This window comes from Tetrao urogallus (genome assembly GCF_951394365.1).
Source record: "Tetrao urogallus genome assembly, chromosome: 9".
Lineage (NCBI taxonomy): Eukaryota > Metazoa > Chordata > Aves > Galliformes > Phasianidae > Tetrao > Tetrao urogallus.
The window spans coordinates 4,994,630-5,022,312 of record NC_136822.1 but is presented as its reverse complement, the minus strand read 5'-3'; the positions used below and the strand labels follow the sequence as shown (position 1 = coordinate 5,022,312).

At 39.3% G+C, this 27,683-nt stretch overlaps 1 protein-coding gene across 1 annotated transcript in view; it reads left to right on the top strand.

Annotated features, from left to right (window-relative positions):
* Positions 1-298: 298 nt before the first annotated feature.
* LOC306949876 (vesicle-associated membrane protein 3-like) overlaps positions 299-27,683 on the top strand; it is a gene marked incomplete at both ends in the record, with an annotated part of 32,389 nt that continues 5,004 nt past the window's right edge. The window contains 4 exons of the mRNA XM_079539925.1: positions 299-333; positions 2,461-2,575; positions 6,111-6,269; positions 8,116-8,167. Coding sequence (XP_079396051.1) covers positions 299-333; positions 2,461-2,575; positions 6,111-6,269; positions 8,116-8,167 — 361 coding nt within the window. The remainder of the gene's footprint in view (positions 334-2,460; positions 2,576-6,110; positions 6,270-8,115; positions 8,168-27,683) is intronic.

Below are 27,683 nucleotides of genomic sequence, written 5' to 3'. Positions count from 1 at the left end.
GCAGCTCCCTTTTACCGTTAGAGCTAAGAAGTAAATTGCTTCCAAAACATCCAGGTGAGATGAGAAATTTGTTAGTCATGAATTTGACCTACCAGCTTCAGGCCCTGCAAGTAACCAGAAGAACTGAGGAAATCTGAGTCAGCTGAGATCATTTTAGTGAATCACTAGGACAGTGCCAAACATTTCTTCATAGCTGGCTGTGTACATACACAGATCCAGCACCTGCTTTCAATTGGTGAGATTGCTTATGTGCTAACTGGCATGCTGGGGAGCAACATAACTGATGTTACATAAAAGAATGACCTACCGGCAGAGCTCTGAGGAAAAGGTTTGGTAAGAGCAGATTGCACTGAAGGCAGCACCCAGATCTGATTGCTCTTGTATTAGATTTTACGTAATTAATTAAGATGTGGCTGTTAATTACAAGCTTGCTGTACCTTAGCATAAAGGTTCTCTTTGGTAGTTACCTTAGCTCCTGCTGGATAGTGAAGGCAAATGTAAAAATACAAATTCCTGTTACTGAGAAAGCAGAGAAACTCCAAGAAATACAACTGAAACAAAATTAGATGATAGCAAGGAGCTGGAAGAGAACAAACTGGGAAGTATCTACTTTATGCAATATCATTTTAAGGCCTGCTTGGGAAGTATGTTAAAAAAAAAAAAGTGAAAATTACTTGGCAGAAAAGGTATACAGCAGCATACAGATATGACCAAGAACACTGTTGCATTTATAAGCTCTGCTTATTTGTGGAAACATGTGGCTAATAACACTTCTTCTCATATATTTCACTTCCATAGTGTTCAGAATGCTAGCAGTCCATAGCACAAGAGGGGATCTTTGTTAGCATTATTGGTAGTGAACAGCATGACACATTTCCCTAGAAAAAAAATACTGGTTTGTGTTGACTGAGAAAAAGCCAATTATTTCCTTGACTGAAAAAAACATTAACAATTTAAATTTTTATTCAGTTGTTGTCCTAGGAACTCCTTTTGAAGTTCATAATGCTCCAACGTGATCATGCTTTGCATTATTTGGGCTTGTGTATGTTATGGTTGGATTTTGATCCTTTGTGACAACAGTGTAGACTCAGAATAAATCCCATTACAGGTGGCAGCAGCATCCATTCTTTTATGTTTTTAATAATGACTGTGAGATCCTTAAAGCATGAACAATTTGTGTACGGTTCAAATTATTTTCTTTCAGCTGAAGCTTGATGATGACATTCTCACATGCAGTAGGAAAAAGAAAGTGTAAAATGCAGCAGTGCTCCAGGTCTCCTGCAAACAGCAGCTCCATCACTGGGAGTCTGTGTGAGGGTCAGAATTATCTGTAGGGATCTCAGCCCAGAGGCAATGCTGTCAAACTGGATTTTGCAGCTCAAGGTACTTTTAGAGAACTAACTTTAGGTGCCTCTAGGCTCTCTGACAGTGTCTTAATGGGGCCATAATTCTAACAGCATTAATCAGACCCCAGGATGTAATAGGGAATGATTCATAGAGAAACACAGTGTTCTCTCAGTCCATCACTGTGGGAAGGCATTGATAATGCATGAGTGGGATTTGTGATATTTTTTCAGTTCACATGCTTACGGATTTCCTCTGCAGCTTCAGGAAAGGTTTTATTTCCCTGCAGGAAGCAGTGGCAGAGTCCCTTGAAAGGAAAGGTGAAGTTTCACACACCAGAAGTGTGGGTGTGAATAACAACTGGGTAAGGCTGACAGACCCTGCTCAGGCTGGCAGGGTGTCATGGCTGCATAAGCTCACGTATGGAGACTGACCTGATCTTTTGCATTCTAAAGGACTTTTGTTCTGTCTGAAGTTGTTTTAAAGCAACCTTGGGGGAAACCATATTGATACTTAAAAAAAGGGATGATGCTTGTAAGATCGAGGCTCTTTTTATTTATTTTTTATTTATTTTATTTTTATTTTTTATTACTTTTTTATTTATTCATTAGCATTGCTGCAAATGTTAATCCAGCGTTCAAGACAAGCATTCAAGCCCGGCTAGGTGTTCTGCTGGGGCATTTGGTGACCACCAGAGTGTTGATTAAGCATTGCTTAGTGCTTTAGATGACTAACGCGACACTGTGTGCAATTTTGACCCACTTCCTCCTCCATTTCTTTCTCCTTTCCTTTTGTTTTTCTTTACTTGGTTATCCTTCAGCCTGACACTGAGGATCAAGGGAATGCATCGTTCAGTGTGCTGAGGAAGAAGATGGGGTTGCAGCCCTGGCTCCTATACCACCTAGGAAGGCGAACAGTTTGATACGGTTCTGACAAAATGTGTGTGAAAATGAATTGCAGAACATGGGAACATGGGACATCAGTGTTGTGATTCAGGAGTGTAGAAGGGGTGTTGTCAGACAGTGGACACCTCCTTTCGACTTATCCTAAAAAAAAGAGTAGTGAATAAATGAAAATAGTTTCAGACACTTTTTATGTTCTCTGGTTTTAATCTAGGTCTGCTCCAGCTCCTACCCAAGGACCCACTGGTGCTGGGGCTGCAGGACCACTTCCTGCTACTAATGTGTCAAGTAACAAACGGCTGCAGCAGACACAAGCCCAAGTGGATGAAGTAAGTGGCTTCACATGATCAGTTGGTCACCCCAAGGCTGCTCATGTGATTGTTTTTTGGTTTTTTTTCCTTCCTTTAAGATGCTTGCCTCACTAGTGATCCATCAACTCCTTGTCTGAAGACACTGGGTCTAGGAAATGATATTTACCAAAGAATAGCATTTATGAAGAGGCAGACTGTGCTCAGAATGTCTCTTGTACTAATGTACCAGTAACACTTATGCAGAATAGATATGGACATCAGTACTGCTTCAGGAATTTGTCCCAGAAGGTTGTGTTAGGAGGAGAAGTCATAGTGAATCAGATCTCTTAATGTATTCCTGTATTCCTAAAGTTTGAATGCTAATCTTACAGGCTGTTTCATACAAACAAACCATTGGCCTCTTATTCATACATGTAGGCTTTGAAAATTGTACTGGTGAGGGCTGTGTTTATTAGTCAGAGCTGTAATGATTAATCATTACAATTCACCCCCACAGAAGGGCACCCACACATGACATCACAACATCTTCAACAAGTCCTCACTCCTTCTGGCTGACCTCAGAGGAATATGTGCCTATTCCAGCATGGCTTCTTAAATTATTTAATGTATAGAAAATCCCTGTCCCCTCACCTATAATGCCAGTGTCCATCTAATTGCTGTGGTAATAGGAATAAGTGGGGATACCACTGCTTGTGAGTATCGTCCCTGAGTGTACCAGCCATCCAGTGCCAGCTGCAGCATCCCTGCACACTTGCTGTGCACATTTGCTGTGCTGGATATTTAGCATAGAGTTTTGCTGAACCCGTGCAGAGACTTAAGTAACTAATTGCTTACTGCCCATGAGGAAATTACCAGGGCCTGTATGACTCTTTTATGCCAGGTCAATAAAATACAAGCTAAAAAATGACTATTTACGTGCATAAAGGCTTCTATTTTCAAAAGCTCAGGATAAACCAAAAAAGATCTCACAACTTGAACTCAAATGCCTTTCTGAAGATGAATTAAATACACCTGTCAAATTGAGCTTTGTCTCTGAGAAGTTTTTTTGCTGAAGGTCAGAATCGGACTCTTTCTCCTCCCTTTTGCTGATGCTTGGAGTTGATCCCAAGAACATCCTCTGTATATAGAAATGCCTAGGTTCAGTTCTCTCATTATTACCAACTTTCACTTCAGTGTAACTTCACTGATGTTGAGTGACTCTTGAAGTAGGGAAAAGAGTATTACATTTCAACATCAGTCTAAGGTCAGAATAATTGAAATAAACTTCTTGTCCTGAACGTACTACATCATGATGGTGCTGTAAATGTTTATGTTGAGTGACAACCAAGGTAACTGTCCCTGGAAGATGACAAATAATTGCTAGTTATTATTTAAAGAGTGATGCAGGCCAGACACATTGGGCTCTTCAAACAAATCAATGGATAAGGCTCCAGTGAGGCTAGTGAAAACCCACTCTGTGTTTGAGATAATCTGTATTCTGATACTTTTCACTCAAGTCAATGCAAGTTTGTCTTCTTGTGCTAAGTAAAAATTTATTTTGACAGAAACTCTTATCGAGTAAGAGAGAGGAGTGTGTAGCTCTTGGACTGGAGGATTTTACAGATAATAATGAGGACCTGAATTTTTTTCAACTGCAGTTGGAGAAGAAGGCAGAGATTAGTATGAGCTGGTTTTGAGCAGCTAGCATGTGGTGAGCAGATACTGATAATCATTGAATGTCAATATAGGAATAGCCAAGGGAGAAAAGCACTACGAGACTTTCTGTCCTATGAAGTCACTGGGTATTATAGCACCTACGGTTCTGATCTATGAAGCGTTGATTTGATCTTCCTTGCTAGATTTATTTTGGCCATTTTCCTTTTATGTCTTGTGAGAAAGTAATCTGTAGGTGGCAGCAAACACCACGGCAGAGTGCACTGGCTATTTTTCTGCTCCCAGCGCTGTTGCACACAGCACTCCAGATGCGAGCCCTAAACTCAGTGGTCACAGCTTTGATTGAGAGAGCATTTTTGATATTATTAAAATGATTGGCAGTCCTCTGAAATCAGCATTTCAGCTATATCTATGTTGGGTTTTCTCCTGTAATTTCTCTAGGCATCCTAGATCTTATTTTTCAAGGCTTAGATTGTGCTTTTAGGCTAGACAAACATTTATTTATTTGATAAAAATACTGTCTTGGCTGGATACTCAGGTTAAATTCAATAAATAGTTCTGGAAAAAAAAAAAAAAAAAGTAGAGAAGAAGTAGAAATTTTACAGTATTGTGTTTCAGCATTTCCCAGAGAGTTTAAAAATGTAACTATGAAACAGAGTACCAAGACAAATTTTAAAGAAACACTAGCTGATAAATGATTTTATTTTATTTTTTTATTGTTTGACATGGAATCAAATGTTTGGAAGGGAACACAAGTAAGAAAAACAAAGTAAGAAAAATTTTGTTTTAAGTTTGGACAAAGGAAACAAATCTCTTGAGTTTTGGAGTAGCGCTTAGACCAGTGTCAATCTTTTTAAATATTCTTTCACTATTGGTGTCTACTCAAAGTATATAAATCAAGTATATGTATGATTCTGCTTTTGTAGGTTGTTTGTTTGTTTGTTTGTCTGTTTTGGTTTTGATTTTTTTTTCCATAGTTAAATTGCATTATATGCAAATAATATGATTTCCTTATTACAGACTAGGAGAAATTAGCATACCAGCAACCATTTTCACTGCTAGAATAAGTAGACACAACTTTACTGAGATTTGTGTGCCATCTAACTTTTATACTAGTGATGAATTTATCCAGGATTTCTATTTAGGATTATAAATTTTCTGGAAGGGATTTTCCTCTAACTCAAATTATAAGATGTATGCATGAATAGACCTTACCCATTATGTACTGGCCGTGCACACTTTTTGCTGAAGATGTGTGCTGAGAGCAGGTGAGCTTCCTGCTACCCTTCGGAAGAATTCTGGCAGGTAAGGCATTTCATCTCCTCCGCTTTCCAGCAGGACTTCAAATTTTGTCTGAGAAGGCATCTTGTCTGGGAAAAACCTGTAGAACAAACAAATTCCTTGGTCAGAAAAGGCATATCTTTTCTCTTACCATGGCTTTATCTAGTCAATTTCTCTAGTTCAAATAAGGAAATTATATTAACTGAATTAATTATATTAAACGTATAAGGAAAATAATAACTTGGGTTTACTGATAACTGGACAATTGCCAACCAAACTGTAGTAGAGGTACAGATCTCTGTCAGTTTTTTTGCATCTGTAGTGAAGCACCTAGTAGGCTAAAGGGAATCAAAAGCTTTAATGAATTTAATTACTGTACTTCAAAATGTCCCTTTACTTTTAAGTGCATCTGAGCATGGAATAGCTATGTTCATCCTGTTTTCACTGTGTCTGTTTTCATAGACATGGCTTTTGAGGCTCTGTCCAAGTATTTGTCATCACATATTGTAATGGCAAAAACCTGGTTTCATCACAGTATGATGTGTTAGAGTGTGAACATATGGGTGACCCTTGGCTTTACTATATGTTGAATCTAAAGTGGGGGTATATGCCTTTGCAGGTGGTAGACATCATGAGAATGAACGTGGACAAGGTGCTAGAAAGAGACCAGAAGCTCTCAGAGCTTGACAACCGGGCAGATGCATTGCAAGCAGGTGCCTCACAGTTTGAAACCAGTGCAGCCAAACTGAAGAGAAAATATTGGTGGAAAAATTGCAAGGTAAGGAGTATAAGGATCTCTTGTTAAGACATTACCTTTTCTTGCATGTACTGGGTCTTTGCTTGTAAGATGGGATCTTTAAATAGTCTCTTGTCAAGGGGAGAAGTAGGTGCCTTGCCCTCTATGTTGCATGACCACAAACCACTGTGAGAAGTGAGGAAATGACAGTGTCTTTTAAAGTGGGTTAGATTAGGACAGGGTAGATCTTGAAACAACCATCTGTCTTCTCTACTGTCCTCAAAGTCTCATTCTTTCCCTTAAGCTGAGAGAACCACTCTCTCCTCTGCCTTTTCAGACCTTTTCCACTAGCAGGATATGAATATTGTGGCAAAAGTTCACCTTATGTCCCATTTCTCTTCAACACTATCTTTGCTGCTGACTACTGATGGCCACTCATATAATAAAACCTGTTCCCAAAGGAGAATCCAAAATGCATTTTTATTAATCTGTTGATGCCTGCTTTATCTCTTCAGTCGACAGTGCTATGATGTGTAGAGCAAGGCAGAATATTCTGTTTAAACTACATACACAAGCACTCCAGAATGAAGTAGATCTAGGTTAGAAACTCAGCTAAGCAGTTTCTCTGAGCCTATTCTAAACTGTTACCCAGTTGTTTTGCCCAGGTGTGCAGGAAGCAGGGCATTCTGGACCTACAGACCCAGATTTTGTGCTAGGTTCACCCACACTGAACTCAGTCACCATAGTGATCTATACTACACTAGACCTTCAAACCAGCTCTCATTCTCCTTTCTTCATTCTCCCTTTCTCCTTATGCTGACAAACAGAACCCTTCTTTCTTTCCTATGACTTCCAGTCTCGGTTAAGTAGGGGGAGCAATAAATAGACTTCCTGCAAATCAGCAGATTTTTCTGTCCTCTAGACATATGTTGTGAGGAATGAAGATCTTGACTCGAAATGTCCATATGCTTTTTAAAGTTGTTATTATTCTTCCTATTCTCACTGGGCTAATAATGTGAATTGGGCTGCAGCATCTCTGGTGTCCTCACTAGCATCCAGCAAATCTAACATAGGGGCCTCTAACTCAGTGCTGGTACATGTCTGTGCGCAGCTGGCCCTGATGAATCTGCTCCTTCCTATCCAGTGAGACATTTCTAGGCTAATGTGCTGGAAACCGTGTGGCTGGTGTGGGCTACCTCTCAACAGCACAAGTACACAAAACCAGCAAAAATAACTGCTAGACATCAGACTTCTCCAGCCACCTCTTTCCTGACTAGGGAAACATGGTGGAAAGTGGTCAAGGTACTCTGGTATAAAGTGGTACCTAGATCAGAAAATCTCCCAAGTTAGAAGGGATCCCCAAGAATCATTAACTTCAACTCCTAGCTCCACACAGGACCTCCCAGAATTCCAATATATGTCTGAGAGAGTTGTCCAAACACTTCTTGAACATCTTCAGCGTGGGGCTTTGCCTACCGCCCTGGGAGCCTGTTCCAGTGCCCAACCATCTCCGTGGTTTTGGAGAACCTTCTCCTAACTGAACCATGTGTGAATCCAGCCAGAGGGAACACATTTGCTTAAGTCATATCTGGAGTTGTATCACTTTAGAAGTCTATTTTTACTTTACTGCTGGAAATGGTTAAGTTTGGTCATTGCATCTTAGCTGATGAGCAAGAACTTGATAGCTTTGACAAGAGGGTAAGTCCGTTGCTGGAGGTCAGCTCTTCCTAAATTTGATACCAAGTCTGGGCTTTTAACAAGTCTTCTACACTGGGTCTTTGCAAGAAGTAACACAGAAAGGGCTGTTAAATAAAAGCAAAAAACTCTGCCACTGTATTTCATCTGAAAACCTGATTTTCTCTTTTTTCTTGTAACTTTCTTTGAATAGATGATGATCATCCTTGGTGTAGTATGCACAGCCATTCTCATTATAATTATAAGTGAGTAATTCATTTTCTCTTTCATTTATGATCTGAATAGCTCTGTCACTTGTGAAGTGCTGATGTATTAGAAAACAAAACAAAATTTAAAAGGATATAAAATATTTAAATAGATTAATTTGTGAAATTCCCCTTCAAGAGTCATGCTGTTATAGTGAGAATTACTGCAAGCTCATTAGACACATATAGGTAGAATTTATTGATGTTTAATGTATTTTACCTTAGCTTATTATGCAACTTCCCCCAGGATTAAAGGCTCACCCTTTTCATGTTTATATACCTTTTTTATGCAGTCTCAGATATCTTAATTAGAATCAGGGCTACAGCCATACTAGTAGTACTACTGTTCTCTAGTGAGAACAGTAATTGTTGAATTAGCTCATACCTATCACTAGGAGGGTGAAGGCCCACATGACAAATGGGTGTTTAATGAATTCCCCAGTTCCCACCAAATTAGTTGGAATTTGAGACGTTGCTGCTTCTAAAAATCCCTTTGCATCATAAATACTTCAATATTGGTAAAAGATCTTGCAAAGACACGCTGCTTTAATGTCTTCAAAGATCATCTCCTTTTACACAGTTATTGTAGGAAGAGAGCATATAAATGAATAATGGCAGTCATGCTGGTTGGGAGCCAGGGATCTGGTAATGACAGGAATTAAACATTTTATTTATGTAACCTCCGGGCTAGCAACAGCTGTTACATGACATAACAGTAACATGGTATTAACTCCAAAAAGGGAGATTTCTTGAGTTAGATACAGCTGGTAACCCACAGGTGATTCACCAGGAGGCTACACTGTGGATGCGAATTAATTCCCGGCTCTCAAATTACATGCCTCACCTTTGGCATGTTTCCATTTTCCCGTTATTTCTGTAAAGGAGGCTTACAGAATCACCTGTAAACATAACTGAATGGATTGAGATACAGGTGGAAGTTTATTAGTCTTATGAATGCTGGCACCAGAGTGACCCAGAATGATTGTAGGGTTTCGTAACTCTAATACAGCGAGAATGAGAACTGGCTAGATATTAATTAACTATATTAACCGGGTACTCGAGGTGAGTGGCTTCAAGAGAAAGACAGGCCTTTGTGCTGAAGTTTAGTGCAGCAACCTGAGAAGACAGATATGCAGCCATTGAACTGCTTGCTGTGTATATATATGTATCATTGCGCACTCTGTACCTTAACAAGAAAGTAAAAAACCGGACAAGATAGCTAGTAATTTCTCCTTAAAAGTTAACTCTGAAATTATATATGAGTGATAACATTGTTTTCCTCCTGGTTTTAAATGCTGAGTGCCTGTCTTGGTAAGTCTGGAAACAGAAGTAGCAAGTTTGACATGCTTAGGTTGGATTCAGTATTTGATCACAAATGTGAGCGTCACATCATCAAACCAGGGTCTGTGTATTGAACTGAAAGGTGTCTTCATTTACAGCAGTTCTCAAGTACATTTGTAAATTCAGTTATCATCAAGTGTTCAGTAGGCTGCCATAGACAAGGCATGTAATCGATGTGAATGTCAACAAGATATCTGCAGTGCCAGGCTGGTTATAGACACAGATAAACTGGGTAGTTCCTCACAGTAAGCAACAAACTACAATTGGTAACGTGATCCAAGCTGAGCTACCTTTCATCTTGGTAGTGAGACCCTGGACGAGTAGGCTGGCTGCCCAAGGAAGATCTACTCCATGTGGGCATGCAGGTATTGCTGGGGGTGGTTGCTCACATCAACGTCGCTCCTTGTCTTTTCTATTTCTGGAGCCACAGTTTCCCTGCTTTCCACTCCAGTTCTCACTTTAAATGCATTTTGGGATGGGAGTCACAGTTCTATTCCAAGCAGGAAGGCACAATGTTAAACCCTGTGTTCTTTCAGCAAAAGATGTGCTTGTCATCCTCAGATAGAACAAGCTTCTGTGAGATAAAGCACAGTGGTAACTCTGTACTAACCAATGTTGTATGTCTTATTTTTCCCCTTCTGCTTCCTTTCTCAGTTTATTTCTCCACTTGAAAAAATGAAGAAGGAAGACTTGGCACAACTTTGTTCGTATCAACCAACAATATCAGTGTTCCTTTGTTGAACTCCGCTTTTTAATTCCTGGTGTCTTGGGATTTTTGCTTCTAATAACGTATAAGCATTCAGTGTGGTGTGTTTTGGAATTCTGTTGTTTCCACAAGAAACTGTACCAGCTAAAAACTGCCAAGTAGTTCCATACACTGTCTTATCACTGTGTCTTAAAATGTGCACGCACTGACCTTCAGAAACCGTAGTATATGAAAAGCATCCTAAATATCTCAGAATTGGAGAATGCAGCTGTAGGAGAGTTCCTGCGTAAAGGGACACTGTCAGGTTTCAGCAAACATGAGGGCCAAAATTCTTAGTCTGAGTACCTAAAGTTGTTTGTGGCAAAATCCACTATCAGATGCAGCTTTTTGAGGCAGCAAGTGTCTGCTGCACTGGAGAATGGTACTTGCAACTATTCATAGAATGTGTAAGACATCTCTACTTAGCCAACCAATCACATATGTTTTTGAAATTAAATGTGATATCCATCTAAAAACATTACCTGCAGAAAATAAATGTATCTGCATTTTATGGATTTAATTTTTCCCTTGCAGTATGTTCTGAGCAACTGAGATAGCCTCAGTGTGAAAGACAGAAAGAAGACTGTACGACACCAAAAAATGTTAGCTAGCACAGTCTTGAAAAAGCTCAGTGAAATGCAAAAATGGTAATACAAGCACCATAAATAACCAAGATGCAGACTCTTGCTAAGAACTCAAGGTAGTGTCTGTCACAATTCACAGAACTCTCTTGAATGACAAATTCCAATGCTTATAGCTCTAACTTGAGTATATAAATGACTTGGGTGATGTCTGTGGCTTCCCATCACAACTGTAAGAAGCTGGTTCTACACCATTTTGCAGAAATGGTTCCCTTTGTGAGGATCAGTTAAAAATCGGGAAGAGGAGGATGCAGTAACAGAAGGAACTGTAGGGACAGAGGCCAGGGAATGGAAATTGGATAGTGCCTAACAAAGCTTTCCTTGAGCAGAGGAAGGCAGAGAAACACTGTTCTAAACTGGAGGTGTTAGTAGGCCTACTTAAATTTAATTTGTGTTTCTATAGTTTATAAGCTATAACATCATCTTAATAAAGTACTCAGTTCAGATATTTTTCATACTTAAACCAACATTTGATACAATTAAAGTAAAGAATATATTGCATTTGGGGGGAAATTTGTATGCTATTGTTGTAAGGTTACACCCAAGTGTTTGATTTCTACTTGATTTTTAAGATACTGCACAGTTTGTTTTGAGAAGAATGTGGATAATATCCGGAGAGAATTATACCAATTTTAAGCTTATCTATTTAAACTAGAAACTAGAATTTTCAGATTTTGAGCCAAGCAATCCTGACAGCTCCTTTTTAAGTTGAGATCTTCAGAATTTCTAAGAATTGCTAGATTTTCTTTTTTTAATTTTATTTATTTATTTATTTATTTTTGCCTGCAACTCTGTTAAGGCACATAAATAGCTATATTAGCAGATATGCTCATTGAAGAGCATCTCTCTTAACATGATCTTAGACTTAAAAAAAAGAGAGAACCAGACAAGTTCATTGCAGTAGATCTCAAGTAGAATTTTGTGGAGGAAATAAGCAATGATTAGTTGAATGGTTCCAGCTGCATTGTTTTTCTATATATTTATTACTTCATTTTCATGTGTATTGTTTCATATTGTTAACTAGCAGGTGGCCATGGTCGTAATAAAAGTAACCTTCAAACATTAGTAACTTTCAAAGTTTCTGATGTGCTACTGGTATGCCCTGCTTGCTTCAGTTCATCAGCTAAGTGCATGAACTATTCTAAAATCCTCATGGATCGGACAGAAAATTATGCTGTCATTAAAGGGCCTGACTTTGTGAAATGCTATTATTGTGTGTAATTGAAACTTTTCTGGAAAAAGAATAAGCTATCCAACTTCAGGACCCTTTTTAGACTATTAAGATATTTGGATAACAGTTAGAAAGAACTACCTCCTGATGGTGAGACCCTGCCGCCCATACTCACGTTGAGCATGACTTGATCCTCATGGGGCTTCTCTACAGGAATGCTGAAACATCTCATGAGATACAAATAGCTTTCACTGGAGATAGTACAATCAGTAAGGTTATATGATACCATCATACCCATCAGTCTAAAGTGACTGTTTATCTGATGTAAGCAAGAGATACACATGAAGAAGCTGTGAAGATGCAAAGTTTACAAATGAAACTATAATGAATCTGTAAGAGCTCAGTCCTCTGAGCTCATTAATCTCAAGTTAGTGATCAAAATGGGAGCTTTAGGGGGCAGTGGAGAAGATAAACTGCTGAATGTGTATTCATTCTCCCTCAAAATAGCAACTGACAAGGTTGACTACTACTAGACGCTGGTAAGAATTTGCAAGAGTTTAGTCATGAAACCTAGCCTCTAGTGGGCTGTAAAATGTTCGTGAAGAGGCAATTTCCTCCTGTGTTCTAATAAATTTGCTAAATTAATGTTTTTAAATTGGTTGCCCTATAGTGTGCTTGTGCATGTCCAATGTTCACTAGCTGTACTGTTTGGTTGCAGCTGGTAAGCCATGTAACATTTCTAATTCAGCCCAAGAAACACGAACAAGTATGTCCTTCTGCACTGTATAGACCTGGAGTCTTACTGCTCCTGCAGATGTTAATTATCTTGCAGTGAGAATATGGTAATAGAGAACAGTTTAAGGTCATGGATTGTGAAACACCATCACTTACACATGGAGTGTGACAGAGGACAATCTATATAAACACAGTTGGAGATCTTATTTGTGTTTAAGCCAGGATTGATTTGTTTTTCAGTCACTGCCTTTATGTTTAAAATGTCCATTCATAATTACAGCTCCCTATATGTAATAACAAATTTCCCATATAAAGGTTAACTCATTCTTCTTTAGTCAGTACTGGCTAGAATTTCAGTTACTGAGTAGAATTTAAACTATGACTCTTCATCACTAATTACTGCCCAGGCTCATGCTGGTAAAAAGGCACAAAGTGGCTCCCTTTTACCTACTTCATGGCAAACCCTCAGGAGACTGCAAGGCTGATTAACTTATGATTGCCATCCCGGGGACCAAATGGAAGACTTCTCTGGCTGGAAGCTTTAGCTAGAGTTTTCATAGCTTTAATTTATATTTTGGTAGCTTTAACTGGAGTTAGACTAGTTACACTAGTAACATAAGAGACTTGTATTCTCAGTACTTATAATCAGCACTTACTCTTCCCCTGATTTCTGGGCTACAGCTGCACTGCTGGCATGATAATGACATTCAGAAACATCATTGCTGAAATTGGGTGATTAGGAGCCAGTCTGTATTTGTGTCATAGCTGCTTTTTAGCTTGACTACACATCAATATGTTAGGTTTAAGTAGAGTTATTTGCAGCCACTCTTCACAGAGCAGTAAAGTCCTGCCTGGTCATTATGCCTTCTTCCTTCTAATTTAGCTCACCTTGAAATAACATAAATATGGCTCTAAACCTAAATATCTGGAATGCAGAACTTGCGGGAGCAAGTAGTGTGAAGTCCAAACAGAGACACCTGATGACCTTGTTATGTAACAGCACAGTCAGTCCAACGTAGTTCAACATAATCCGGTATTATTAAATGGAGGAGGGAGAATCTGATGAAGATTCTGAATGTAACTGTAGGGTCTGTAGGACAAGAAGTGATTTCAAAGTTTAGTCAATTTGACTTTTAAAGCTGGTACTTCTGTTCCATTGGAACCTGCATGAAGTAAGGCCTGGCTTTTTTCTTGGTTAGCAAGGCCTTTTGAAATTCATCATTTACTGCGTCTCATTCATTCATTCATTCCTGTCCCTGATTCTCCAACAGACCTTCCTATAACTTTCTGAATAGTCAAGCTACTTTTTGTCTAAATGGGTTTTAGCTCTTATAAGCAAGTTCATGACTCTGACATGTCTTTTAAGAGCATGCATGTAAAACAGTGATGTCTGTTTCTCCAAAGTGCATCTCTCATGGCAGACAGACTTCAGGAACTTTTGGAAGCTCAGGTATTACTGAAATCTTTGTACTTTTATGGAGTTTTTTTTCTCTGTCCTATGCGAGGTTATAGACCCAGTGGGCGTATGTATAATCTATTATTTTTCATGGCAGTGCCTCTGTTGCTCATGTTGGTGCTAGATCTGCTAGATCTTCACATAACAAATCAGAGGGCACTTGAGTGTAACCAAGGGCTTACATCTTGACCCCATCTCTCCTGCCTTTTAAGCAGTAGCCATATAAGGCAATGGGCTCACTCCCAATGTACACAGTGAGTATTGGAGAAAGGTCTCAAAGAGGCCAAAGTCTCTTTGGTCTGGATTCAGACCTGAATCTGACCTGACCTGAACCTTAGGACAGTAACAGACTTAACCTTTGGGTTCCCTGTGTAGTCAGAGGAGTTGAGATGCTCTTCTTGGCAGTTATTCTCCCCAGCTGATCTGGGGCCCTTTTGTTAAATGGAATTTATTTGAGCTTGTGTTTCTCCATGCTAGATAAAGTACAAGCACCCTCAAACACCTGTCTTTAAAAGCTAAAAGGCTGAATAACATTGTTTGAAAATAGCAATTGTATCATGAGAAATAATTGGCTGAATATGTCTTAGATGATGGCTGTTACTTTCAGTAGGAATACAAGATTGAGATGTATGAAACAGTCCAACAAGAACCTCGCGTTTCCTTTTTCCTTCTTTTCTCCTTCAGAAATTATTCCACTTCAAGAAATGATTTTTTTTCTTCTTCAATTAACTTCCCTTACTTTATTTCATTAATTATGTTTCCATTGATGTTCTCAATTGCCTTTTTTCTCCATTGAGAACCAGAAGACTGACACATGCATAAAAAGAGATCTGAGCCACCCAAGAAGCTTACCTTTTTTCCCAATGCACTGACATTTAAAAGCTACATCTTACAGTAAAGTAAAACTGTGGCAGTCTGATTACAAGCAGTTTTGGTAAACACTTGATTATTTAACATTGAGTCATTTCTGCAGTAACCTCATTCTGTCATGACTGTATCACATCTGCTAACTCTCCAAAGCAAAAATCATAACCTGTACTGGTTAAAAACATGAATACAGCCTCATGGTTCATATGTAACACTCTATTCAAGCAAAGAAGCCATGTGCTGTAAGTTTAAAAGGGCAAATTATTTGTTTTCAAAGAGAAAATACCATAGAGAACAACAAAGATAATTACGAAAGGCTGCCCATTCTTTAGCTATTCTCACAGTAGCTGGCTTCACCATTATTCTTCAAGTCTTTGTTCTCTTTTAAAGCCTTTGTGTTTTTGGAGCGTAATATATTTGGAGCATAGCATATTGGGACTGTTCTGTTGCCCTATGAATTGACTCCCTGCCTTCTGTCCTGTTGTTATTGTTGACCTCAATCGTAGCTGAGTTAGGCCTGAGTGGAGCACAGCCTCCTGCCCATAATGCCCCGCTGTCCTCAAACCAGCCCCTACTGAGGGGATGAGAACACTGAAGGCAGGGTACGGCTCTTGGTTATAATGCAGTTCGAAATGATGCGATAGTGCACAATGCAGTTTTAATTAATTTTTCAGTATTTCTTGGAACAGTAATTCTATCAGTTTTGTTGGAAGACAGAGGAAATGGCAAATAAGGACTGAGTGATAATGACAAAGTAGTAAATGGGGAAATGGTTTAAGTGAAATGTTGCCAACATTCTGTAGCCTCCTTGGAGAGCCTGTACTTAAGAGCGCCATTCACATGCTAAACTAAGCCGTGCTAGTCTGTTGAAGTGTATATACACTACTACTTCAAATGAGGCAGCTGAATGTACTTCCTTCAACCTTTTTTCTTGAAAATACAGGAGACATACACAGTAACGATTTAGAGTTTTTTGCAAGGAGAGCAGTTCGGGATGTACCACCCCAAGGCATGCTGCCCATGTGCTGCAGAAGTGCTGCAGGACTTTAGTCAAATAAGGGCTCCAGAGTGATCGGTGCATTAAATAGATATACCTCTTGCTGTACACAGCTTCAGTCTGCCAGTAATAACATCTTATTGACACAGGGTCATCTTTTTGTTTGCCCTCATTCCATGCTAATATCTATTCTTTTCCACTATTAAAAGGTTCATGGAAAGGATGGAAAAACTCTATGCTGAATCCAATACATTTTTGACATCCTGGACGTGTGGTGGTGGTGGTTTGAGCTTCTGGAAAGAGAAGAGTTTAAAAGAACTAACAGTCTTCATTATGTTAATGTATCCTTAGAAATTAGTTTCTCCCCCGATAAGCTGCAGATTTATTGAAAGTAAGACCAAATAATGTGGAATCATAGAATTGTTAAGGTTGGAAAAGACCTGAAAAGATCATCAAGTGCAACCATCATCTGTAGCTGCTGTTGTTTTCTTTGTAAGATATGAGATGATACATACAATAGAGCTGTGAATTCATAGAAGTACAGCACACAATTGTTTTTGGAAGTTCAACTCTTAATATTTATAGAATTTACTTGAAAGGTTGCAACAGTTTCTCCATTAGTCAGGCTCATGTTGGTTAGACCTGACATTGTAGTGGTCAGTGTGGGCCCCTTGCCACTAACAAACTACAGCATCCTAAATACTGCAAGTTCAGCCCTTCATGAAACTTAAAAGGAAAACTGACTCAGAATAAAAGTAGAACTGCATCATAAAGGCTATAGGTATACAGTTTATCTCTAAATATTCTTTGTATTTAAGTTACTAGCAGCTATACAAATTAGACAAATAGTAAGCTTCCAAAGCCCGTTTATTAATGACAGATATTTTTTTTCAGTAGAAATGCAAAGTTCAATATATTTTCCATTTGCTTTTTTCCCAACCTGGATATAAGATTAAACGCTAATGCAACTAAGCCACATGCACAGGTCTGCACAATGAAAGATTACTGGTAGTCAACTATTTGTAATGAAATCCATTATTACTTTGTCTTGTAAATGAAAAGTCCTCCCTCCTCAACCACATGGTAAAATATTAGTCATATTGTGTTTATCAGCACCACTGAAAGATTAGACATTAGAAAGATTAGTACCTCCTACTCAAGAATGGGGCCTAAAAGCTTCTTTTGTCTGTTGCAAAAATACATTTTGAGGGGGAAATATCAACTGTTGTAGAGGTTAAATTTTTATTTCACAACTGTTTTTTCCTCCCTTGCTCCAAAATGTGGACAAACGTTTGCCATTTGGGTGATACGTTCTTTTCTGAAGTATGGAAGAGGTAAAGTACAACCAGTATTTACCATGGGCAATCTTTACTTAGTTTTGCATTATAAAAAGTTCTCACAGTGTCCATATATTAATTCTTATAAATTTGTTTTAGCCATTGCAGGAAATAAGAGTTTGTAGCCATTAATTGGCTACAACTAATAATTGTTTTTCTTAATCACTTATGTTTGAGTTTTATTGCTGAAAAGCAGCCTCTGAAGGCGCTATGCATACAATTCAGCAATGTAGACCTGAACATATGATTGAGTATTTCACATTCTGGCCTTGAGCAAAGAACAAAGCATGCCCTGTTTTGGAAGCTACTTCAGCACATGCTTAAGCACATAGCGAATTTCTCCTCTCTGGGGGCTTTGAGATAGAAGCAAAGGAAAGAGAAGAAGAAGATAGCTATGTATCTTTTATCACCATCTGAGATTGAGGGCATACTGTATCACACAGTGCTAATGGGAAGAGACAACTTCACATTGACTCACCTGTCCTTACTAAATCCAGGCCTGATGAGGAAACCATGCTATGTTCTAATTCAGGAGAGGAAAAGCCTTTCCTTTGAATGATAGAAGATTAGGTTGGAATGGTCTTCTGGGGTTTATTTATTCCAATCAAAGTAGGACCAAGTGAAGTTGGATCAGGTTGCTCAGGGTTTGTCATGCTAAGTTTGCTAAGTTTTGAAAGTTTTCAAGGATGGTGGGGGATTCAAGAGTGAACTCTGCCAATGGGCACCATGATACAAGAAGGACAAGAAACTATTCGAGAGCATCCAAAGGAGGGCTACAAAGATGCTGAATGGTCTGGAGTGCAAGATCTATGAGGAGTGGTTGAGATCCCCTGCTTTGTTTGGCCCAGAGCACAGGGGCTGAGCAGAGCCCTCATGGCAGCTGCAGCTCCTCACTGGGAGCAGATGGGCAGTGCTGAGCTGTGCTCTGTGTGACAGCGACTGTGCCCGAGGGAACGACTTGGGGCTGTGTTGGAGGGGCAGCTGGGGGCAGGGAGAGGTTCTGCAGCACAGGGCGGTGGGTGTAGGACAGGCTGCCAGGGCACAGCCTGAGCTGCCAGAGCTCAAGGAGTATTTGAACACTGCTCTCAGACATAGGGTTTAGGTGGTCCTGGGTAGAAGCAGGACATGGACACGATGATCATTGTAGGTCCTCTTCCTAGTCAGGAAATTTTATGATTCTTTGTGATTTATCACACTGGAACAGGTTGCATAGTGATGTGGCCGATTCCCTGTCCCTGGAGACTTCCAGGGCGAGGCTGGATCAGGCCCTGGGAAACCTGATCTAGCTGTGGTGTCCCTGTTCACTGCGGGGGAGTTGGACTAGATGGCCTTCAGAAGTCTTTTCCACTCTAATGATTCTGTGATTTTACGTTTCTGCTTTTTTTAATGCACCCTTCTGGCAGGAGTCAAACTCAGATCCTGTGGGAATAAGCACAACTTCCATTTTTCAGAATTTTCACTACCACGAGAACGGTTCTTTCTTCCTCTTTTACACTGAATTATGTCAGGTCTGATGAAGCTGAGGATATCAGTGTATTCTTTCCCTCCTGCATATACATGAAGCCCACACCTCTGAGGCCGAACCTGAGGCTATCGATAGCATTCAATCAGATTCAAGGCATCTGGTAGTCTGATTCTGCACTGTTTGAGGTCAGTGACAAAACACTGACTGGTTACTAAGTTACTACAGTGGCACAAGAGAAAGAAGGGAATTTACTGATATTCTAGTTTTCCTCACAAGCCACTTTAACAATGCCAGTCTCTGTTCAATGCCACTGGAATGGCAGTGCAAAACAAAACCTTTTCTTCTATTTCCTTCCTTTTAATTCTTCAAGCTTTCTTTCCTCTAGTAGGAATAACCAGTAGCTTATTTTCAGTTGCCATTTTAAAACTAAACTCCAGACCAAACCATTAATTGCATCCTTTTAAGGCCACACCGTAGTGCTAAGCTATGTAGTAATGAGTTCAAAAAGGATCTGAAAGCCTCTGCCGAGAACAGCATCTCTGACCTTGTGGACTCAACTGTACTGGGCAAGAAATTGAGATTTGTGCCTCTATAGAAAATATTCCATTTACGTCTTAATAGAGCTACCTGAGAAGGAAAAAAATGTTGTGGAGACCAGGAAATTTCTGAAAGTGCTCGACCTGGAGGTCAGTGGATGTTAGTTTATAAATTATAAAATTCCACATACATTTTGATGCTAAAATTGTGACAACTTAAGATGTTTGATATTACTGTATTTTCTCGTGGGTGGTGATTTTTTTTTTCTTGAAGTGGTGAACATATTTTCCAAGAATACTGTATACATTTGCAACATGTATGTTTGTGCCAATAAATCTTGTTTTAAGTAGATGCTTTCTGTTTTGTTTCTATTCTGAATGCACACAGTTAACCAGAGGTAAGTAGTTTCAGCTTTCATTCCCTCTCTGTGTTATCTTCTGGAAACTCATATTTCCTGTCACCCTGAATTTTTATATACTCAGTCTAACAGAAAAGTAAAAAACTTCTGGTGTAAGACAACACTGAAATCCATATACAAAAAAAGGAGAAGGGAAGCAGTGGAAGCACTAGTATAATCATTAAAGAATTGTCATTAAAGAGAAGCACGTGAGAAAATGTATTTATTACCTTCGACCTTCTTACTTCTCCCTATGGATAAATATATTTTCCTGTTAATAAGGCACACTTAACTAAGGGAACTCATTGCCACTGAGTCTTGCTAGTTCAGGGGTTTTGTGTACTTCAGATGCATTTTTAAGTGGAGAAAGAAGGATTTTTTTGTGAGAGGAATACAGACTTTCAGGATCATCTTCTGCTTTAACTTGAAACAGCTGCTGCTGCTTACGACTAATGTGATGGCTTAATGGGGCACAGAAACCATTACCATCCTTATCACTAATGAGTAATTAAGCTCCTTGAAGGGACAAGAGTTGGCTGCTTTTGTCCCCTCCTAGGGACTACCCCTACATTTTTAAATATATAAGCATCACAGATAGCTAGATATTTCTAGATGGTTCTATGCCTTCATGCCTATGGGACATCATTCAGTAAGTTTAAATTGTCTGCAAATCATGTCAGTGCATATGAAGGTATGGTATTATCTCCCCACCTGACACACCAGAACAGGTGATACCAAAATGCACTGTGCTCTTTTAGTAAAACAACAGCCTTTTCCTTGGTAACTCTTAGCACGCTTGGCAGTAAATTGGGGACACTATGAATCTGTAAGAAGCTAGGACAAAGAAATCACTGATTTTTTTAAATTTTTTTTCATACAACGCATATTCTCACCTACGTGCAGTAGCATATAAGGACTGAGAGAGTGAATTAGGCTACATGGTGCATGTAGATGTGATATTGAAGAACACAGGAAACTGATCAAAGCCAAAATAAGACTTATGCTAATAATGAAGAAATCCTCTGTTAGCTCCCTTACAGTCAGGTTAGCTAATTAGCTCAGTTTTGCTGAAAGACAATGGTTCAATTTCCAATGATCCAGCTTATATAGAATTCTAGTAAGTGATGAAATCAAGTAAAAATGAAATTATATGTAGTGATTATGGGGAAGATAGCAGGACTAGTAAGATCATATGAAAAATCAAATGTATTTTTGCATGTTGTATGGATAGCAGTTTTGCATAACTGATGGAAGTTCAGGGAGAAGAAAGGGCTGTTTTGGGGATTTATTAACAGGATGAACAGCTCTGGGATATGCTTATGCTTTGGAATATAGTTCGAAGACAAGGCAGACCTTGAAGTGACCATACATACTCTGCTTTCTGAGCTGAATTACATGGAGGTAAGTGAATGAACACAATGCTTTTAAGTGCTCCTGACATATTTAAAATTTAAAAAAAATCTCACCATTTAGGGAAAATATAAAAAAGTGCAGACTGAGGATAAAAAACCTCAAATCTTGAGACTAATAGAGCTCTATATGAAACATAAGCTAGGTAGTGATGATGACTGTGATTAGAAAAATTTTTTTTTGCTTTCTGAGATCTTTCAAATCTAGGAGAATGTAATCTTGTAATGGCACCTGTGATTTGGGCAGCTATTATGAGAAGTTCTTACACCTACAAATATTAACACATTTTACTGTGGGAATCTCCTGGTATCAATGACGCTCAGTTAAAACTGTTTTAAGACAACTACAATGACTCTGCAGAAATAACACCCTTTCTTCCTCCCTCACCATTGAACAGTCTATAATTTATCAGCCATTAGCTGAACTGCTTAATAAATGTGGGTAAGCCTGGCTTTTCTACTGTCTGTTGGCTAGAGATTTTCAATAAATGTGTAGGTGTGGCACTTAGGGAAATGGCTTAGTAGGTATGGTGAGGATGGGTTGACTTGACGATCTTTTCCAGTCTTAATTATTCTAATTCTTTAGATCATGTCCTCCTTTGTCACCCTAGAAGTCCATTTCTGCACATCTGCCAGTTCCATCGTGTATGACCAGGGCAGCAGTAAGTGTCTCATCCAAGTGTGGGCTCACTAAATGCTTTATGTGGTAGCACAGACATTTTGTTGCCTCTTTTAAAGGAAACTGAAACATCCTACAGGCATATTAGTATTACCTACAACAGTAATTATTACAATTGCTTACACTATTTAACACTGTCAATACCACCTCTGCCTCCATGGCAGTCATCCTGATATTATACCCATTGTTTCATTTAATCTCTTCCATAGTTTTGGGCAATTAAAAAAATTATCATTAGTGAAACTACTGTAAACAATCTCTTTAAGGATGAATTTCATCTAAATCCTCCTGCTTCTGTCAGCAAGAGTTTTAGGGTTTTCTGTTTCACTCAAGAGTATAAGGCCTGAGAAACTGAGTAATTTCCCCACTGCTACAACTTCCCCATCCCCCAGCATCCATATACAAAAAGCAAAACTTTCTTCCTGCACAGGCATTTCTTGCCCACTCAAACAGCTAATCACTTTGGACACTGATGCCAGTTGTAAATGAGATGCCTTGGTTTGTCAGTTAGATGGAAGAAATACAGTAGCAGCCTTTGCTGAGGACTAGAAATAGTATTTCTGGGGAGATACAGGCAAAAGTAGTACGCTCAAGGCCTGACTATAATCTAGATGAAGAGCTAACCTACATGTTGATCTGTAGCTAAGCCTAGAATTTATAGCCCTATGGAGTAAGGCGGCCAAGCTGGCTCTGTTTTAGTGCTGCTGCATTTCTGTGGCACTGTGCCCATTAGGAGCTGCCCTTGGCTGTATACAAATTTATCAGCTTTCGTGTAGAATACTGAAAAGCTTTCTGATGACACTAAGACACCATTGTTTTACAGATATCCCAGTGTCTGGATTCTACCACAAAATAATATTTTAACAATTAGAACATTAATACCCAAACAAGAGCAGTGTGAGCTCTTCTTCAGCATAGTAGGGCTGTATAACAACACATCACAATCACACCTAGAGATAGAGAGCAAAAAGGGAGGTTATAAAGTGAGCCTTTCAAATACAAAACCTGCCTCCTCTCGTTTGACCCAGGCAACAGGGAGAAGTCGAGCCTCAGAATGTCTTTAATTGGCAGTTTCTATTCCTGATCGTTTTCTCTGTGAGACCATAGAGAATCTGTGGGAGCTTTCAGAACTTTCCCCTTTTTTAATGTGCTGGCACGATCAGGCACATCGCAGTGCAATGTCAGAAAGAAGATTCTCTTTTAAAATTTTCTTTAAAAAAAAAAAAAATCAAACTAAATCATGTTTTTAAAATCCTGCAATGAAGGAAAACCCCACCACCAATCAGCCCTTTCCACGCCGCAGCCGGACAGCGGCCCGCAGTGAGGCTGCGCGGGGCTCCCCCTGCTGCGAGCCTCGGGGGATTCCGGCGGCGGGAGCGGCCCCACAGAGCGGCCCTGCTGTGCTGCGCTGTGCTGCGGTGCGGGCACTGCTGCCCACCGCTTGTTATTCTGGGGAATTTATTCCACTTTATGCCGAGGTAGACTAATAGTGTCAGACTTAATTGCACATTCGAAACGAATTCAGTCGCAATTTGTATGCACGGAATTAATCTGCGCTGTCTGCCCCTCAGGTTAACCGTTGTGCTGTGCTGTAATTGTACTGCTTGTAACACTTCTCACATTGCTCTCCTCACATCAGTTAATTCAGACGGCCTTCGTGTTTCTCAAGTGTTCTCAAACTTACAGCGTTTTGGGGAGTGTGATTTTTTTGGCACTGTCTCATTTGCTCTGCACCACCCCCCAGTGTCCTGTTCTCTGTTTTGTGATGCTGTGTGAAATGCTGCTCCCCCTCTTGCCTGGGCTATTATGCCACAAGGAATTTCACTTCAGTTCTCGACTTTCTCTATTTAAAAAAATTCATTAAGAAGACTGAGGTCTGGCCATAATGGTGGCCAATGTTGACCATCAGAGTCTTTGTATTCTCTTGATGCTTCCAGGTTTGCATCCAGCATTTTCAAGTTCAGCATTGCTCAGGGTGACTCTGATTATGTTGCCTCATTTGTCCTCAATGGACTCTCAATTCTTGTTTTTCTTTTTTCTTTTTTCTTTTTTTTTTTAATTTAAAGTATATAATTTAAATGCACCTTAGAAGGAAGGGCTGTGAATTTCTCATGTATAGTAGGTCTTTCCTGTACTCTCTTGCAATAGAGTCAACATGAAGCACGTTGCCCACAGCTGTCTATATAAAGGCTCCCTGTGTCGTGTGCTGTAGTGGGAACAGGCTCACCAGTTGAATAGAGCTGCTGAACCAGTTACGGATGTAGTCTGACAATCATAGAACAAACATGACTCATTTAAGAACGTTCCCTACCTTCCCTTCTAATGAGTGGTTTCACCACAGTCAGTAAACTAGAACTGAAGGGAGAACAAAGAGTTCTTCAGGCAGCTCCGCAGTGTTCTCGCACGCCACCTGCCCTGCTGCAGGAGTATGTCTGACATATTAATAGAGCCAACTGCCCTTCTGTAATTACCTGCCCTCCGGCATCCCAGCCCCCACCACACCTCTGGCAGCAGATACCAACGTGTCCACGCTAACGATACTAACAGCAATACTAACAAATGAGCAGATCTACAGCGTGGTTTTAAGACAAACAAAAGCCTTTAAACTACAGAACACTGGTGTGTTGAGATCATCATTTTTTGTTGTGGGATAAAGATAATGGTGTTAAGAGAACGGAGTTCTGTAAATAAGGGGACTTTGGTCTAGCTTGACCAAGGCATCAAGGCTTGGTTGTGTCTTCACACTGAAGAGTGATCGACTTCCAAACTGAGTTTTCTTATCTAGGGAGTAAGAAATGAACCTGTGCTACATCTTTGCTTTCCCACCTTCTGGTTGATCAACAATTGCTTCGCTAAGGTCTTTTAGAGAAAGTAGATAATAGGAAGTAGGACGTGTCTGGGTAAACCTTGAAAAATTGAATATTATTTGCGACGTATTTTTGGTGTTATAAAAATTCCACAAATGCCAATAAAAACAACAAATTATATATATATATATATAATAGATAGATAGATAGATAGATAGATGTAACTGAGGTTCTGTTTCAGATTTAGCCACTACAGCATGCAAACAGCAGGAAAATTTTCTCACTATGCAATATGGCAGTCTTCTCACAAAGTCTCCTGCTGTTGTTTCAGTTTATTGTAGTGAACTGATTTACTTGTGGTGGAAACAAGGTTGTGACTAGATGGGCATAGTGCAGTTTTCAAATATATTGCATTACTGGTCTCCCTATACAATTTATTTTACTGTAATCCACCAAAACATTGTATATACATGTATACATTTGCATTCTGTAATTGACATTAAGTCAATGTGAATCTCAAGGTTTGAGTCACAGTTACTTGTAACAACTTCATGACCTTCTGCGGAGTGTCGTATCTCTGGCCTTGAGCACTGATCTGTGCTCCAATGATCAAGTTTGAAGAGAGGAAAAGTCTTTTAGATGGTGGCACAATGTGCTTTAATTTCATTTTAGAACCTGAAAAGAGATATTATGCCAATGAATGAACAAAAAAGAAGTTGATTTATAGGCTGTTAGGCTGCAGTGAAGTACTATCAAATCTGCCATTTCAAGGCCTTACCATTTTTTGGTTTGCTTTCTGAGTGCTTTGAAGAGTAGAACGCATGTCTAACCAGAACACCTCAAGTTCTGCTGGTACTGTGACCCGTCTTCTTAATTCCACTGTTAGTAGGCTTAAATTGGCCTGGCTATTTGTAAATTTTGACTTGCAGGTAAGAAGGAACTGATGAGTTAGTTTTTAAATTAATCCAATAATAGGTAACTTACTATATGTGATTCACGGGGAAAGGAAAAAAAAGATCTGACAAAATTAAAATTTGCCATCCACACTACAAGAAGAGGGGTGCATGTGCCTTGGAATAATTCAGGTTTGATGAGCAGAAATGACAGCACTTAGCAACTAAATTTGATTAACAGCTCAAGTAGATGATAGCCTAGTGTTTAAATACAAGCTCCTAAATTCAGTTTAAACATGTTGCTTTTATTGCTCTTCTTTCCCTCATCTAGGTAACTCATGCTAGTGAATCAAACGTGAAAATAAATGAAGATTTTAAAAAATTCTGCAGAGGGAAATTACCATTTTACAACTAGGCCTATGGGAACATGAAGGAGACACTTCAGCCAGCTCACTAGGCACCACTGCTCTGGACACCACCACCAGCAAGGACTGCAGTACAGGCTGGCCTTCCCACACCCGCTTTGAGCTAACCAGCTGCAGGAATGCTCTCACAGCAGCTGTAGCACAGTGGGCTAAATGTCTGAGCACTGACTGTGCTTCTTGGGTGGGCTTCGTATGCATGCTGAGCTTTGTAGCAACCCAGATAGTTTCTACTGTTTGGATTGAATATGCCTTCATAGGCTGACACTATAATGCAGACTTACTCTGAATAAGTCTCCCCAAGTCAGTTTTCACTGCACGTTATTCATTTAAAAAAACACCAAGAATGCTATTACCATACAAGAGGCATCAGCCTCCTAACTAGCACTGCTTTCTGCAGGGTCTAATGAAGCCAGCAAATGCTACCAATGTTATTAGCAACAATAGCCAGTTAGTAATGCACCATGAAAGAGCAGGACTGGGAACACAAAATAATTATTCTAAATTACTCAGATGGATAAAAAGGCAGCAAGGCAACTGGATATGTATTTTCAGACGTGTTAGAAAAAAAATCCCAATGCTTACCCAGTTCTCTACCCAGACATGAAAGAAAGGATGAGTCCTACACCATTTTTATAATTGCCTACAGGAGGAATGTGTCATCGTTCTGCTTTTTTAGAAAGGTAGAATTATGTTCATTCTTGTTGTTGTTGTTCTACCTACCTCCTTTTTCTCAAATACATTTCCTCACTTTTCCTGCAGCGCAGTGTTTTAGTATGAAAACAGTTTTTCCTCTACTGAGCAACATTAGCTAATATTACTTAGAATTACTAATTCCTGCTTTTCTTTTATACACTCTGACCTTTCTCCTTTAAGGAATGAAAGAGTTTGGGTTTGGCGGTTTGCCTTTTTTTCTTTTTCCTTTTGATTGAATTAGACTGCTTCTTCAATTTCTTTTAATGTGGTTACACAACAGAAGCATTGATTCCAAAGTTCTGCTACAGCTAATAGAGCATCACATGTTAGAAGCAGATTAAATGTTTCATTATGGCAATAAGTTTTATATTTTAGGGTTTGTTTTTTTTAATATATAAATACAGCTCACACAATTACTTTCTTTGCTTCTCCTTGCTTGATTGCCTCTCCCCATTCACCTGATAACTTTGAATGTATTGGCCACTGTCTACAAATGTGACAAAGATATTACAACTATATGGCATTCTGAGAAAATACGTGGCTGGGAAATGAGGTGGATGAGGAAAATCTCCCTGGGGCTGCACTGAGGAAAGGCAAGTAGTAAAGCTCATACCAGTTAGGCATCAAATGATCCACGACGATGGGGAAAATTCTGCACTTTTTATGTTTCAGTTACTGACTTCTTTTGAGTACATTCTCGAAACTATTTAAATCAAAAGAAGTTAATAGAATAATAGAATTTGTGACAGTCCCTCAGTCCCTAGTGGTATGGATCAGTGAAAGAGTGCAAAGTGAGTTGTCATTTCTCTTTCTCTTTTAATTTGTGGCTTATCGGAATTTTCTAATTTAGTTTCTCTTTCTGAAGCAAACACAGCCAGTTAAGTTAGTATACACACTCTCTTGAAAACAAAACCAAGCTTC